Consider the following 16,712-nt stretch of genomic DNA (forward strand, 5'->3'; position numbering starts at 1 on the left):
TGTCTCTGCCTAAAGGGCCTATTTTCTTTTATATAACAATTTCGTTTGTTAAAACTACTTTAATTATCCGCTATGTATGCCTTGGATCCATATAGTGGACTAGAGTTGAAGTTAAGCTATAATGATTTTTCTTGTAACAAGTTTGGGAGCAGAAATGTTTATATTAGTGCTTTATTGGCTTATCTTTATTTTTCTGTACAAGTGATACTTGAATTGTAAATTGAAAAATATAAATAAATAAATAAATAAAAATTTCTTAATGGTACAAAGCTTCCATAAGACTGAAATACATTTCTTGAATAATAGATCAATGTGTTTTTCCAGGGTCAATTGTTTATCAAGAGTTACACCTAGTATTCTTATAGATTGTTCAATTTTGTATTCTCGTCCGCTCACTTGAATCAAATCTTCTTTTATACTTTCATTGGGAGTTGCGAGAAAAAATTTGTTTTTTTCAGTATTTAATTTTTAATTTAAAAGCAATCATCCAAAGCTCAATTTGATTTAAGATGTTAGTTATAAAATTAATAAAATCGGACGACAAAGAAGTTAGTGGAATCACAACAGTGACGTCATCTGTATAAATATAAAAGTTGAGCTTTAGACTTTGTAGTAGATTGCCCAATGAAGTGAAATAAATATTAAACAGAGTCGGAGGTATTCCAGCTGTAAGACAAATTATCATCCTTGAAGCACTATGCCGATAATTAGGAAGCCCAGTTCAAATCCCACCACAGCTGGTTGTGATTCTGGGCAAAGCCACTTAATTCTCCATTGCGCTATGGCTGCAGAAAAAGGAGGATGGATTGAGACATCCGGGTTTTACTTCCGTTGAAAGGAATGTCACAATCCGTCCTCCTTCTTCTGCAGCCATATGGTAACCCTACATTTGCCCCAAGTACAAACATAGGTGTCAGTTCTATAAATTGTGCCAAGATTTAAATGCCTTATCAAAAAAACAGAGGAAAGAACACTCTACAAACCAATTCTTAATTTGTGGGCAGTGAATGCCTTATCCATAAGGGGTTTCCATATGGCTTCAGAAAAAAGAGCCAAAAGAAGTAAAACCTGGATGTCTCAATCCAGCCTCCTTTTTCTGGAGTCATGTGATAACCCTAATCTTGGTGCCAAAATTCCATACTCTGCCCATGTTAATGTCCCTCAAATAAGCATGTTAAGTGATCTAGGCCAGTGTCTCTCAAACCTTTTAGCTCTGGAACACTAAAAGGAGCAAATATTTTTCATGGCACTTTATATCTGAAATTATAAAATTGCAAAACCAACAAAAAATTAAACTTTAGAGTTATTTATTTAAAGTTCTTAAAGCTATGTCTGGGTAATTGTAACAATGGTGAAACTAAAGCAGATAGAATAGAATTGCTAACCAATGCGACAGAGGTGCTTGTTTTGGAGTGCAAATTAACTCAAAACGCGGCAAACACGCATTTCATCATCCACCATCTGCAGTCGTTCTCTTTCTTTCGATTTAATTTCTGTCAGAGCTGAAAATCCAAGTTCGCAAAGATAAGACGATCCAAACGGAACAAAACCTTGATTCTTTGTTGCTCAAGTTAGGATAACGACTGCATAGTTTTCAAGGACCAATCACGTCAAAGAACAATGCTTGTCTGGGCGGTTGCATCCTTACACACACAGATGCTCATAACATTGACAGACTCTTGCGTCCATGACGTCCATGTCATCTATTCAAGCGTATACTTATGAAGGGAATTTTTAAAAATAAAGTAGAATTCTGGAATTTCTTCAGGGCACACTGAGATCTAAGCATATATTTTATAGGACAGCTTGTCAGTGGCGTCATTTGCATGCATAAGTGTGCATATTCTATAAATTGTTGTCCTTAAATAGTTCCTGAATCTAGGAGCATCTTATAGAAATGTCCTACCTGATTATGAGCCCTCTAAGGACAGGAAAATACCTTACGTACCTGAAAGAGCTATTTCTGATCTCTAATGTGCTCACAAAAGACATGCATCTGGAACAATGCGCCACCAAGATCAGTCCCCGCCTCCCTTATGGAAACGTGCAAAGCCACTTACCTTGTAAGCAAAGAGGTTCTATAGAGCTCCATTTTAAGAACATAAGAATTGCCGCTGCTGGGTCAGACCAGTGGTCCATCGTGCCCAGCAGTCCGCTCCCGCAGCGGCCCTGAGTCTAGCCTTACTTGCGTACGTTCTGGTCTCTTTGTCTTGAATCCCTGGAGGGTGTTTTCCCCTATAACAGCCTCTGTTGTGCAATTAATGCGTGGAGAGTTTCCAGTACTGTGTGGAGCAATTGATTTAAAAATACGTAAATACAAGAAAAAGTATAGATTTTAGTATGTTTGAATTGTATATTAAATATTTGTTTGACATTAGTTATAAATGTTGTTATGTAACCCATTACCATCTGGTAACTGCAAAACTTTACCAGGCTTTGGCAGAAAGGCCCCGAAATACATTTTGCCAGATCTAGTTATGTGTGAGGGGAAGGGGCAGAGAGTAAAGATCTGAGTCTAATCAATGGCTGATGAAATCAAATCTGCTAATCCCTTGCTAGAGTCTTGACACAGCTGCAAAGTTTCTTTCTGCTGACTGTATCGAGATTAGAAGTAACGATAAACTTGCCCAAGATATTTGGATTGAGTGGATGATACCTGTTCAAAAAAAAAAAAAAAAGCAACCTCTCCCCACCCCCTGATGAAGTGGTGTGAAGGTGTTCTCATTGTGTGACCCAGGTCTCAGGCCATTTGGGAAATGTTGCTTTTTCAGCAGAAAGGACGCGGACAGCAGATTTCCCTGAGTGATGTCAGACAGCTGATCGCCTTTATAAGCTGCTGCCGAAACCCTGGGAATCCTCAGAGACCCTGGAGAGGAACAGCAGCCTCCCCTAGTCGGACTCGTCAGCATGGCCCGGACCAGCCCTCGATTGCTGCTGCTGCTGCTTCTCTGCACCTCATGGACTGTCACTGCCTTCCCCAATTCTTCTCCGCTGCTGAACCTGGGCTTGAGGGGCGCGGAGGGGCTGATGCACCTGTACACGGCCACGGACAAGAACAGCTTCCACCTGCAGATCAACTGGGACGGCCATGTGGATGGGAGCCCGCACCAGACCGTCTATAGTGAGTATCAACCAGCTCAGATATTTGGCATTCCTTTGGCCAAGTCGGGACCTTGACGGTGCAAGTTCTGGTTCTTCCTTCAGGTTTGAAGCTTCTGGGGTGGTTTTTGTGTTTTTTGTTGTTGTTTTTTTGTCACCTGCACTGCTGAATACATTTTCCATAGCTTCTGTTCAGATTAGTCAAGCAGGGAACAAGAAACCAAACAGCTGGTTACGTCACTGATGGGGTTACACCTGGGGTAAGTATATGATCTCATCAACGGTTCAAGATTAAGTCTCCTCTTTGAATAAAAAATAAAAAAAAAAATCTATAAATTGAATTCCATCTTGAACCGTTGATGAGATCATATTCTTTCTCTGGCTATGACTTATATGGAGATCTCTTCATCCTGTCTGTGTTAGTTATACCTGGGGTCCCATTACTGCCAGCTTTCACCAGGTGCTAGGGAAGTTCCTGTAACTCCCCATAAGCTCACATCCCCCGGTTCCCTTCTCTGTGCTGTTTACAGGAAAGTAAGTTCGCATCGTCAGGTTGCAGTTTTCCCAGTTGCTCATAAGAAGATGAATTTGTATCCTCAGATTTCACCTTTCTATGCTGTTTACAGGAAACTGAGTTCAGATCCTCAGGTTTCCCCTTCTCCATGATGTTCATAGGATAGAAAGTTCACATCCTCCGTGCTGTTCATATTTTCAGGTTTCACTTTGCCCAGACGCTCGTCGGAAAGTAAGTTTATATCCGCAGGTTTCCCTTCTCTGTGCTGTTTATAGGAAAGTTGAGTTCACATTCTCAGATCTCCCTTCTCTGTGCTGTTTTCAGCAACGTACGTCGCAGCATCGTCAGGTTGCAGTTTTCCCAGGTGCTCAGAGGAAAATCAGTTTATATCCGCAGGTTTCCCTTCTCCGTGCCGTTTACATGAACGCGCGTTAACATCCTGTGGTCGGCTATTTCTCAGTCCGGGCAGGAAGCAGAAGCCAAGAGAGTGTAGCTTTCCAGTGCCTCAGATGTCTCTCGGGATGGTCTCTGTGCATCACCATAGGATCAAAAATGACCAGTGTCTGTCTTTCTCCACATTCCTGATAGATGTTTGCGCTGCATTTGATTTAAACCGATTCATTAATCGCCTCTAATCGAAACCCTGGCTTCTCTCTTCCCTCTCCGTCCATTGCCTTGGGCTGCAAGTTTCCTGGGCTTCAGGCCCGCTTTTATGCAGAAAAGACATCCAGTGAAACTTTGAAGCCAGTCTCATTGCTCTCTCTTGCCCAATGCACTATCTAATGGCTTCACTTTTCCCTATTCAGGAACACATAGCACCTATAGACCTGGCTGGAGAATGACAAGGGGACAAATTTCCCCCCGTTCCCGCAGAAACTCATTTTCCCGTCCTGTCCCCCCAACTTCTTTTCCTGTCCCTGCCCCATTCCTGCAAGCTCTGTCCTCATTTGCACAAGTCTCAAACACTTCATAAGTAGCAACATTCTAGAGCTCAGATTGTGATGTCATAATGCCTCATTCCACCAATGCCTAAGCTCCGTCCTCATCTGCACAAGCCTCAGACACTTTAAAATCATAAGCAGCAACATTCTAGAGCTCAGATTGTGATGTCATAATGCCTCATTCCACCAATGCCTAAGCTCCGTCCTCGTCTGCACAAGCCTCAAACCCTTTAAAATCCTAAGTAGCAACATTCTAGAGCTCAGATTGTGATGTCATAATGCCTCATTCCACCAATGCCTAAGCTCCGTCCTCGTCTGCACAAGCCTCAAACCCTTTAAAATCCTAAGTAGCAACATTCTAGAGCTCAGATTGTGATGTCATAATGCCTTATTCCACCATGCCTAAGCTCCGTCCTCATCTGCACAAGCCTCAAACACTTCATAAGTAGCAACATTCTAGAGCTCAGATTGTGATGTCATAATGCCTCATTCCACCAATGCCTAAGCTCCGTCCTCGTCTGCACAAGCCTCAAACCCTTTAAAATCCTAAGTAGCAACATTCTAGAGCTCAGATTGTGATGTCATAATGCCTCATCCCACCAATGCCTAAGCTCCGTCCTCATCTGCACAAGCCTCAAACCCTTTAAAATCCTAAGTAGCAACATTCTAGAGCTCAGATTGTGATGTCATAATGCCTCATTCCACAATGCCTAAGCTCCGTCCTTGTCTGCACAAGCCTCAAACCCTTTAAAATTCTAAGTGTTCGAGGCTTGTGCAGTTAAGGCAGAGCTTACAGGAATGGGGCAGGGACAAAACTCACAGGGACGGGATGGGGGAATTGAGTTCCTGCGGGGACGGGGAGTCCTGTGTGATTCCACCTCACCAGCCCCCACCCCCTCCTTATTACTGTAAGTTGCACTGGCTCCCAGTGGAGGTCCGGGTGATTTTTAAGCTAGGATGTTTATATAAAGTCGCTTTTGGTGTGGTCCCTCTTTATCTTGTTGATAGATTTGTTATCATGACACGTGAGAAGAGTAGAAAATCTCATGCCCTATTTACGTTCCCATCATGGGCATTGTCTTTCTTATCAAGCAGCCCATTATTGATTAGATCTACATCTTATACACATTAAAGAAAACGTTTGAAGACTTTTCTTTTCTCCATATTTTGGGCTAACGAAATCTCTTTGCATTTTCTCATAACATAATTTTTTGTTAACCGCTTTGAAGTTAGGGTTATGCGGTCTGGAAATTTGTTATTATGTTATGTTATGTAATTCCCTACAGGAGCACTTGCTCTAACTCCCCTTTTGTCCTGTGTGTCTGTCATAATTAGATTGTAAGCTCTTCTGAGCAGGGACGATCTCTTCCATGTACAATGTGCAGCACTGCGAGCGCCTGTTAGCGCTATAGACGTAATTCAGGTGATCTAGAAGTAATCAGGGCTAAATCGCCTGAGTGTTACGAGTATAGCCTTTTTATAGGGCTTTCAAATACAGGACAGTCTGAATCCTCTCTGATCAGTTACACCTGCTTTGTGTAATCTTCATTGGATTCCAGTTGACGGCAGCTATGCTTGGATGAGAGAGCTTCTGTCCATGCTCTCTCTTGTCAATTGAGATCTTCTGGGACAGCATCCTTTGCTCCTTCCTTGAAGCCAGAACCAGTGGTAGAGACACACGAAAACACTTTTGCATTGCTGGGCCCATGTTATAGAAATTCCCTGCATGGGCTCCCTGGAAACTTCCTTCTAGCCCTTTCAGTCAAAGGCAAAAGGCTTTTCCCATCCACAGGCATTTGAGGCCACGTTAGCTGGACGGGTGATTTGAAGCCTATTATTAATGTATTTTGTCAGTTTGTTTGGGGTATTATAAATGAATAAATTCAAATATTTTTGGCTTGGGGTATAAAGAAATGAAATGGAAAAAATATACAGATACATCTAAGTAGGTACGAGGGGGTGCGGAAAAGTTCTCAGCCCAACCAAGAAGAGAATGACGTGGATACGGTTCAATCAATGACCTGAAACAATGTCAAAATCTGCAATTTCATTTCTGCAAACTGGCACTTAACGAAATAAGATAACGCTCAAAATTTAGGACGTTGGTTGGTTGGGCTGAGAACGTTTCAGCACCCCCTGGTATGTAATAAAAGTGAGCCAAGTATAGGACAATCAAGCCCTTGTGACATCACTGATGAGGTTGGCTCTTATTGGTGGAATGAGGCATTATGACATCACAGGCTCAGCTCTGGTTACCAGTGACTGAAAATCTTCACACCACCAGGGGGTGATGCAAAGTTCTCAGCCAACCAGGAAGAGAATGACGTGGATATGGTTCAATCAATGACCTGAAATAATGTCAAAACAGAGAATTTTGCTTCTGCAAATGATAACCTTCTTTTCAGCCGCAGCGGCAAAATAACGCTCAGAATTGAGGAAGTTGGTTGGTCGGGTTGAGAACTTTTCAGCACCCCTCGTATGTAATAAAAGTGAGCCAAGTATAGGACAATCAAGCCCTTGTGACATCACTGTAGAGGTTGGCTCTTATTGGTGGAATGAGGCATTATGACATCTTAATCTCAGCTCTGGTTACCAGAGACTGAAAGTCTTCAAACTGCAAGAGCCAAGTATAGGACAATCAAGCCATTGTGACATCACTGATGAGGTTGACTTTTATTGGTGGAATGAGGCATTATGACATCACAGTCCCAGCTTTGGTTACCAGAGACTGACTCTTCACACTACCAGGGTGTGCTGAAAAGCTCTCAGCCCAACCAGGAAGAGAATGACGTGGATGTGGTTCAATCAACAATCTGAAACAATGTCAAAACAGAGAATTTTGCTTCTGCAAATGATAACCCTCTTTTCAGCTGCAGTGGCAAAATAACGCTCAGAACTGAGGAAGTTGGTTGGTCGGGCTGAGAACTTTTCAGCACCCCCAGGTAATGACACAGTCAGGGTCTGCAGTCAGAGTGAGAACTCTACACATTTTAGGGTTTTTAATTTCCCAAAATGCTTGAGTGCCTGAATCAATTAATGTAAAACCGTTCTGAGCTCCCCTGGTAGAACGGTATAGAAAATGGAATAAATAAATAAGGAGGTTTAGAGGGCTGTGGCTTCCAGAAGTTTGCACCTAACTCCCATGGTGCATATCTTGGAAGGGGCGTGGCCACAGATACATCAGGGGTATTCTGAAAAGTTGTGTGTGGAATTGCAGAGTTCTGGACACCACCATTGACACCAGATTTCAGCAGACGCAAGGCTGGTGCCCAAAAGTTAGACAATGGGATCCAAGCGAAATGCCATTCTACATAAGGTGTGCTTAGTGTTGATTTTTTTTTTTTTTGGGGGGGGGGAGGGGTGCTGTTTATTGAAGTCCCTCCATTGTGTTTAGCCTTATATGAAAGATACGATGAGTAAATGCCAAAACTGTTTTGACTGAGCCTCGTGTTTGACTTTGCTTTCGATTTTTTCCATACAGGTGCACTGATGATTAAGCCGGAGGAGGCTGGCTATATGGTGATCAGTGGTGTGAAATCGGGTCGCTACTTGTGCATGGACAGGGATGGAAATCTCTTTGGACTGGTGAGTTCAACGTGACTCGGATCTAGTCCTGAAGCAGTGGGAGAGGTGCAGAGAGACCGAGGCTCACTCGCACAGCTGGTGGCTGGAAAGGGTTCAAGAGTCAGCTCTCCAGTGAAGTGGTGCAGTAAGGGGTGGGGGGTCGGTCCACCCCAGGTGCCCTCAATGGGGATGCCAGCACCCATCCGCCTCTCTGCCCCTTTCTACCCCGCCCCCACTACCATCGCATGTGCCGTTTCCCTTCCCCGTATCTTTTTAACATTTGAGGCGCGGGCAGCAATCCTAACCTGCTGCTGGTGCCAGCTCTTTTTCTGACATCACTTCCTGGACCCGCGCAATCGACATGTCGACCAGTACTCTCAAGTCTCTTTCCTGTGGGTTCTCTCCAAGTACCACCCTGGACATCATGTATTCATGTATAAGATTTTTGTTACCGACATGCATCATCTTACACTTATCCACGTTGAACCTCATTTGCCATGTCACGGCCCATTTCTCGAGCGTGTGTATGTCACGTTGTGGATCTTCGCCGTCCTCCTGTATCTTCACTACTCTGGATAACTTTGTATTGTTCACAAATTTAATCACCTCACTCATCGTACCAATTTCCAGATTGTTTATAAATATGTTGAAGAGCACGGGTCCAAGCACCAAACCCTGCGGCACTCCACTGATGACGCTTTTCCAGTCCGAGTATTGTCCATTTATCCCCATTCTCTGTTTCCTATCCGCCACCCAGTTTTTAATCCACATTAGTACTTCACCCTCGATTCCATGGCTTGCAATTTTTCGAAGTAGTCGTTCATGCGGAACCTTGTCAAATGCCTTCTGAAAGTCCAGATATACAATGTCGACCAGGTCACCCTTGTCTATCTGCCTGTTTACTCCCTCGAAGAAGTGCAGCAAGTTCGTCAAGCAAGATCTTCCTTTGCTGAAGCCATGCTGGCTGGTCCTTATCAGATTGTGTCCATCAAGGTGCTCAATGATGCGGTCCTTTATCAGCGCCTCTACCATCTTTCCAGGTATCGCGGTCAGACTCACCAGTCTGTAGTTTCCTGGAACACCCCTTGAACCTTTCTTGAAGACCGGCATAATATTCTCTACCTTTCAGTCTTCCGTAATCCTCCCCGATTTGATCGACAGATTGGCTGTTAGTTGAAGCAGTTCAGCTATAGCCCCTTTCAGTTCCTTGATTACCCTCGGATGGATGCCATCCGGTCCAGGGGATTTATAATTTTTAAGCCTATCAATCTGCCTGCATACCTCTTCTAGACTGACCATCAACCCTATCAGTTTCCCATCTTTGTTCCCTGTGTATAGCCTGTCGGCTTCCGGTATGTTATATATAGCCTGATGGGTTCCAGTATGCTGTGTATATCCTCTTCGGTAAACACAGACGCAAAAAATGTGTTCAGTTTGTTGGCAATAGCTTTGTCCTCTTTTAGCACTCCCTTTATTCCATGGTCATCCAACGGCCCCACCGCTTCCTTTGTGGGCCATTTCCCCTTGAAGTTTTTCGCCTCCTTGGCTATTTTTTTCCTCGTAGTCTCTTTTGGTCCCTCTTTCCACCTTATGGCACCTGCTTTGATGCTGTTTGTGCTTTTTCCAGTTTTTGTCCGTTTCTGACCTTTTCCATTCCTTAAATGAAGTCTTCTTGTCTCTGATCGCTTCCTTCATCGCTATAGTGAGCCATGCCGGTTCCTTGTTCTTTTTCTTCTTGTATCCTTTGTGGATACGTGGTATATACAGATTTTGCACCTTGGTGACCGTGTCCTTAAAAAGGGACCAAGCTTACTCTAGCGTTTTTTTACAGTGCTTATCCTCTTCTTGTAATGTAATGTAATGTAATTTATTTCTTATATACCGCTACATCCGTTAGGTTCTAAGCGGTTTACAGAAAATATACATTAAGATTAGAAATAAGAAAGGTACTTGAAAAATTCCCTTACTGTCCCGAAGGCTCACAATCTAACTAAAGTACCTGGAGGGTAATAGAGAAGTGAAAAGTAGAGTTAGAGGAAAAATAAAAATAAAATAAACATTTTAACAAGACAGCATTGATCTAAATACTTTGGAAGGTAGAAGAGAGGAGAGAAAGGAATAGAAGCAGAAGGGGGAGCCGTTGAACAGTAGAATTCTGGAGAAATTTAAATGATAGAAATAGAACAAAACAAAGACAAAAGGCAAAACAATAGATAAGATTAAAGATAAATCATAAGCTGGAAAGAAAAATAAAATAAAACTTTGTCTTCAATCCACGGTTTCAGCGTCAGTGATGAAGTGGAGCAAGTAAGTTTAGGAGGAGCGATTGACGTTTCCAGAAAGGGCTTCTTCAGGGAAGAGACTTGGCAGACAGTCCCAGGATGCCTATGTCTCCTCCCCTGCGATGTTCTCCCATCCATGCATTCCCTCCCAGACACACTGCCCGTGCCCCAGCCGCTCCAAGGAGGCTGCCCCAGATGAGGCCCACGGTGAATGCAGGATTCTCTCCTCTGCGGGAAAGCCGCCCGGAGCCGACAGTCTTAATCTTCTTCCCCACCATGAGTCTCATCCCTTCGTAATTCCCTTTTCGGAAGTTCAGTGCCAAGGCTGTCGTTCTGGATCGATGTTCCGCCCTTGTGTCCAGGTCGAAGCGGATCATACTGTGATCACTGGTTCCCAGCGTCCCCTCTGCTTCTACACCGCAGAAAAAAAGAAGAATCCATTTGTACACTGCCATTTTCTTCATGACCTTATCCCCAAAAACTTGGACTAACATGTCCCCGATTTCACTTCCACTCTTGCCAAGTTTAACACGAAATTTAATGTTTGTTCACTTGCTCTAATTCAAGCTCCGACATTCTCGTGACAGCACACAAAACCTTGCAACAATCATGAACGCCAGTGAGACGCTGATATCCCACGCTGTTTGTACAATGCTGGCAAGTTCATTAACTCGTATATCAAGATTCTTTGGACTCCTGATGCAGGCTTTTTAGCTGAAACTCTGTGTCAAATCAGCTTTCTTGCCCCACTGTTGTACACGCATTTTAGTAAAGTGCGTTTACCAGCGTGATGATCTGGCCTTCTCTGCTGTTTTTTGGGTTCATAGACAATGGCGCGAAAGACGAAGGCGCGCGCCGACAACTGAGCGCAAGACGGAGGTGCGCGCCGAAGAAAATTACAGTTTTTAGGGGCTCCGACGGGGGTTTTGTTGGGGAACCCCCCACTTTACTTAATAGACATTGCGCCGGCGTTATGGGGGGTTTGGGGGGGTTGTAACCCTCCACATTTTACTGTAAACTTAACTTTTTCCCTAAAAACAGGGAAAAGTGAAGTTTTCAGTAAAATGTGGGGGTTACAACCCCCCAAACCCCCCACAACGCGGCGCGATGTCTATTAAGTAAAGTGGGGGGGGGTTCCCCCCCACGCCCCCCCGTCGGAGCCCTAAAAACAGTAATTTTGAGCGGCGCACACCTCCGCGCTGCGCTCAATTGTCTGGGCGCGCCTTTGTCCCGGCGCGCTTTTGACCTGACACCGTTTTTTGCTTACCCTGAGTTTATGTCATCCAGCCCAGTGCTAAGAACGTGGACAATTATGTCTGAGTGCTAGAACTCTCTTCCCATAATATCCTTTGCTCTTGAATGGGGAAAAGATTTGGATTTTAGGTTTAATTCTCTCCAGATCTGAGCTGAACGTCTGTTATATTCTAGGTACATTAAGGGCATCCTTTTACAAAGGTGCGTTAGAGCCTTAAGGCACAGAATAGCGCGTGCTAGCCGCTACCACCTCCTCTTGAGCAGGTGGTAGTTTTTTCGGGTAGCGCGCACTAAAAACGCTAACGCATCTTTGTAAAAGGAGCCCTAAGTATTTTCCTGCCACAGAGGAATCGTAAGTTTTTATCCAAGTCAATGGAGGCTGAAATGACTTGCCTAAGGTCAGAAGGAGCAAGAGGGAGAAGCAGGATTTGAACCCTGGTATTCCTGCTCCAACTACTGTTGCTGCTGACCTGTAATGGGGTAACCTAACCCTAGTGATGCATTCTTGTAATAAGCTATAATTGATGATGGACATTTCTTCCCCCGCAGCATTATTTCAGCCGTGAAGACTGCCTCTTCAGACAGGAGACCCTAGAAAATGGTTATGATGTCTACCACTCGCCCAAATACAACTTCCTGATCAGCCTGGGAAAGGTCAAGCGCCCGTTCCTCCTGGGTATGAACCCACCACCTTACTCTCAGTTCCTGCCACGGAGGAATGAGATCCCCCTCATCCACTTCAACACCCCGGAACCTCATCGGCACACCAGGAACGTGGATACCGATCCTTTGGATCCCAATCAGATCCTGTTGCCGGAGTTCAATGTGCATGCCTCGCTTCTCAACCACCTAGGCGGAGAGCCCTTGAGAATTGAGGACGATGACACCATTGACCTGGAAGATCCTTTAAACATCATGGTGTCGGGCCGAAAAGGCAGCCCAAAGCATTACATGGGTAAGGAGCAACGCTCTATGCTCACTGGTTGAAGATTGGCTAGTACAAGGGGATGCTGCAAAGTTCTCAACTTCCTAAATTCCGAATGTTATTTTGCCACTGGAGCTGAAAAGAGTGTGATCTTATTTCGTTAAGTGCCAATTTGCGGAAACAAAAATCTATGCTTTGACATAGTTTCAGATCATTGATTGAACTGCATCCACGTCATTCTGTTCTTGGTTGGGCTGAGAATTTTTCAGTATCCCCCTCGTACGCTAGCTTAGAAGCAGGCAACATGAACTGTTAAAGAGTCCAGGTGAGCTCTGGGCTCAATTTTATTCTTGTAGAGAGTATATAATATATATATTTATGAAGTGGATAGGGAAAATTTCCATTGACAAAATCAAGTTATACTGGCCTATGGTTCTTAGCACTAGTGTTTAAAGAGGCTTATATTTCTTTGGTTTCAAAGTGTACAAGATATTCTGGGTCTCATTCTTTATCAGGCAATAACTCATCTCTTGTGTGGCTGAAGGTATTTACCTAAACTCTGCAGCTCACCCGGTGCACAGAGGCCTTAGCAAAAGGTAGAGCACAGTGGTTTCGAAACAGGATTTTCAGGATATCCATAATGAATCTGCATGACATGTCTTGTAAGAAGCACCTCATTCGAATGTTTCTGGTGACCTATTTGGGCTCAAGGTATGATGGAGCCCTGAACCAACTCTTCGTCCACCTCCACCTGTGATCTGGTCTCTCTCCCACCCCTCCTTCCTCCCCGCCTGAGATCCAGCATCTTCTCCTGTCCCTTCCTCTCTCCTGCTAGCTGGCACTGGGCCAGTGCACTGCTGAAAACGAATACCAAAATCCCAGTCCGACATCTATTAAAGGTCAATTAGAATGGGATTTTGGCATTCTTTAAAAGCACCAACACCCTGAGCCAGTGTCTCAGCTGGTGTATGGTTGAGCCGGCCCGTTCTGGTTGAGCTAAATTTCAAAGTCATTCTATACCACAAAGATCTGTTAAACCCTTTGCTGCCTTCTGGCATCTGAAGCTTTGGCGTCTTCCTTTAGCTCTCTCTTGGGTGAATTTCAGACGGTTGGTTTGGTGGCGTCTGTAACCCCTAATAGGGTTATTGTTCCCTGTTTTGTCCAAATCTTCTAATCTATAAGTAGAAGGTCTTATTCACCAAGAATGCTCATGTTTTAGAATTTTGTTATAAGACTGTATCAATGTTAAAAGAAATTTGGAAGGATCAGATGACTAAAACTCCCCTCATCCCCCTAGACAATGGACAGTAGAAAAGCCACGGTGATTCATACTTTATAACAATTTCTGTCGCCTAAAGACACAGAATGGATTTAAATGTCTAATACGTAACAGCAGATTTATGTAAATGTAGAATCAGTGTCTGAAGCCACAACCTTAAAAATACAGAAACTAGTTATAGGTAGAATGCACAAAGTTCAGATGCCATTAAAAAAAAATCAAAATGAATGAATATAAACCTCTTTACTAAATCGCGCTAGCGGTTTTTAGCGCCGGGAGCCGTGTCGAATGCTGCGCTCATAGGAATTCTGAGCGTCGGGAGCCCCACGGTGCATTCAGCATGGCTCCCGGAGCTAAAAACCACTAGCCCGGTTTAATAAAAGGGGGTTAACAGTCTTTATTGGCAAAGCAAGGATCAGACGCAGACTTTTTAAACTGAGCCAGGTTCTTCTTTGGAAAGCTAATTCTTTTCTTTCTTTTCAACCAAGTTGAAGATGAGCAAATTCGCTGTGTTCTGATTTTTGGAAGTCTGAAGTTAAAGAACTCCCCCCACACCCAGCCAATAATTTAGTTGTATCTGAGTAGGGTCTGTATTTTTTTAAAAACCCCAACTACTGCTGGCAGAGAGCTGTAAGCTCAGTTGTCCGGACGGCAGCGAATCACAATTATTTAAAGGGAATACGAAGCCTACTTGATTTTCTCATACTGGGGTGGTGCTGCTTCTCCCCACGTGAGGAGGCAACTACCAGTCCCTGTGGACCCCAAGCCACTCCTAATTTCAGGATCCCCTAATGGATATGCCCGAGCGGCACACACGTACGGCTTCACTTCTATACAAATCTCTGCCGTGTGCATCGATTAGGGATAGCCTGAAAATGTGGCATTGACGTCCTCGAGCCCTACCTAATTCCATCATGCAGACGTCCATTTTTTTGCCTTCCAGAAGTCAGTTCAATGAACAGGGTTAGTCCTGCCTTGCTTTTTCTGCTGCTTTAGCAATCTCAGCTGAGGAAAAAGACTTTCCAGGTCAGCATCCTCCTCTTCGGTACACTTTTCATGTGGAAATATTAAACCCGATCTATCTGTCAAATCATGGACCAAAGTACAACTCTAGGCCTTTTCTGTAGAGGAACGCTTCAGAAATCTCAAAGAGGACGGCTCACTTTTTCTTGTCTTTTTACAGCACTCTTCAGTGATTAATAGTTGCACTATTATAAGGGGGAAACCCCCGTTTAAATCAAGGTGGATTTGATTGGGCATTAAAAGGAGCCTGAGCTCAAAAACACTTGGGCTAATATAGCAAGGGATGTCGCAAATGCTCTGGATATAACAGCTCTCTAAAATCTGAAGTGGAGTCAGACACAGGGGAAGCCAGTGCTTGCCTGGGATCGGTAGCATGGAATTTGGGGTTCTACCAGGTACTTGTGACCTTCATTGGCCACTGTGTAAACAGGATACTGGGCTAGATGGACCATTGGTATGACCCAGTAGGCCAAGTATAGGATAATCAAGCCTTAATGACATCATTGCTGAGGTTGGCTCTTAGGCATTGGTGGAATGAAAACATAAGAATCGCCTTACTGGGTCAGACCAATGGTCCATCAAGCCCAGTAGCCCGTTCTCACGGTGGCCAATCCAGGTCCCTAGTACCTGGCCAAAACCTAAGGAGTAGCAATATTCCCTACAGAATCCCAAGGAACAGCAAGATTCCAGAATCCCAAAGAGCAACAAGATTCTAGAATCCCAAAGAGTAGCAACATTCCATGCTATTGATCCAAGGCAAGCAGTGGCTTCCTCCCCAAGTTTGTCTCAATATCAGACTATGGACTTTTCCTCCAGGCATTATGACATCACAATTTCAGCTCTGGAACGTTGCTACTCTTTGGGTTTCTGCAAAGTTACTTGGGACCTTAACTGGCCACTTTGGATACAGGATACTGGGCTCGATGGACCATTGGTCTGACCCAGTAGGGCTATTTTTATGAATGTAACAGGTAAATGCAAATTGGTTGTTTATTCTTTCAAGAAATACATAGTATGTTTAAAATAAATTGCAGAAAATATTTTTCACTCAATGCATAGTTAAGCTCTAGAGTTCACTGCTGGGGATATGGTAAAAGCGGTTACTGTAGTTGGATTAAAAAAAAAAAAAAAGGTTTAGACAAATTCCTGGAGGAAGAGTCCATAAACTGTTATCAAAACAGACCTGAGGAAAACCCCTGGGGATAAGTAGGAAGGAATCTAGCTCCTTTTAGGAAGCTGCTAGGCCCTTGTGACCTGACTTGGCCTCTACTGGAAACAGGATTCTGGGCTAGATGGATCTGGACCCGGTATGGCTACTTTTATGTTCTTAGGGATGTTTCAGTTTATTTTGAATGTAGCTCATGACTTCTTCCAAAGTAGCTAAAGGTGCATTCTCTTAAGGTACAATAGGTGGATCCATGTTCCCAGAGGGCTTACACTCTAAGACTGAGGATACCAAAGGTAATGGATGGTTAAGTGACTTGCCCAAGGTCACAAGAAGTATCAGTGGGATTTGAACTGGGTTTCCCCGCTCTACGTATTAGGTTACTCCTCCACCCAGATGGGAAAAGCACTTAGTGTCCTGTGGCAGAGAATATATTGAATTAGACCCTGCAAACATAACCCAAGTGTTTTGGAGTTCATTCTTCTGCTCAGGTGCTGGGCGTCACCAGCCTTTAAGAAAATGTCACCTTTCGTGCTGCAATATTTATTTATTTATTTAAATTGTTAAACATCTGCCTGTTATTTATAGATATTTATAATTACGCATTCCAAATGTATTGATCTTTTTGCAAATAAACTTTTTTTCCCCCTCAAGAATGGTTTAATT

The 16,712-nt window shown here is 43.8% G+C and overlaps 1 protein-coding gene across 1 annotated transcript; it reads left to right on the forward strand.

The window, feature by feature from the left end:
• The first annotated feature begins 2,907 nt into the window (after positions 1-2,907).
• FGF23 (fibroblast growth factor 23) lies at positions 2,908-12,641 on the forward strand. The gene is made up of 3 exons (XM_033951758.1): positions 2,908-3,121; positions 8,036-8,139; positions 12,204-12,641. The coding sequence occupies exons 1-3, from the start codon at positions 2,908-2,910 to the stop codon at positions 12,639-12,641; spliced, it is 756 nt and encodes a 251-aa protein (XP_033807649.1).
• Positions 12,642-16,712: the final 4,071 nt, after the last annotated feature.

Source organism: Geotrypetes seraphini, chromosome 7, assembly GCF_902459505.1.
Source record: "Geotrypetes seraphini chromosome 7, aGeoSer1.1, whole genome shotgun sequence".
Taxonomy (NCBI): Eukaryota; Metazoa; Chordata; class Amphibia; order Gymnophiona; family Dermophiidae; genus Geotrypetes; species Geotrypetes seraphini.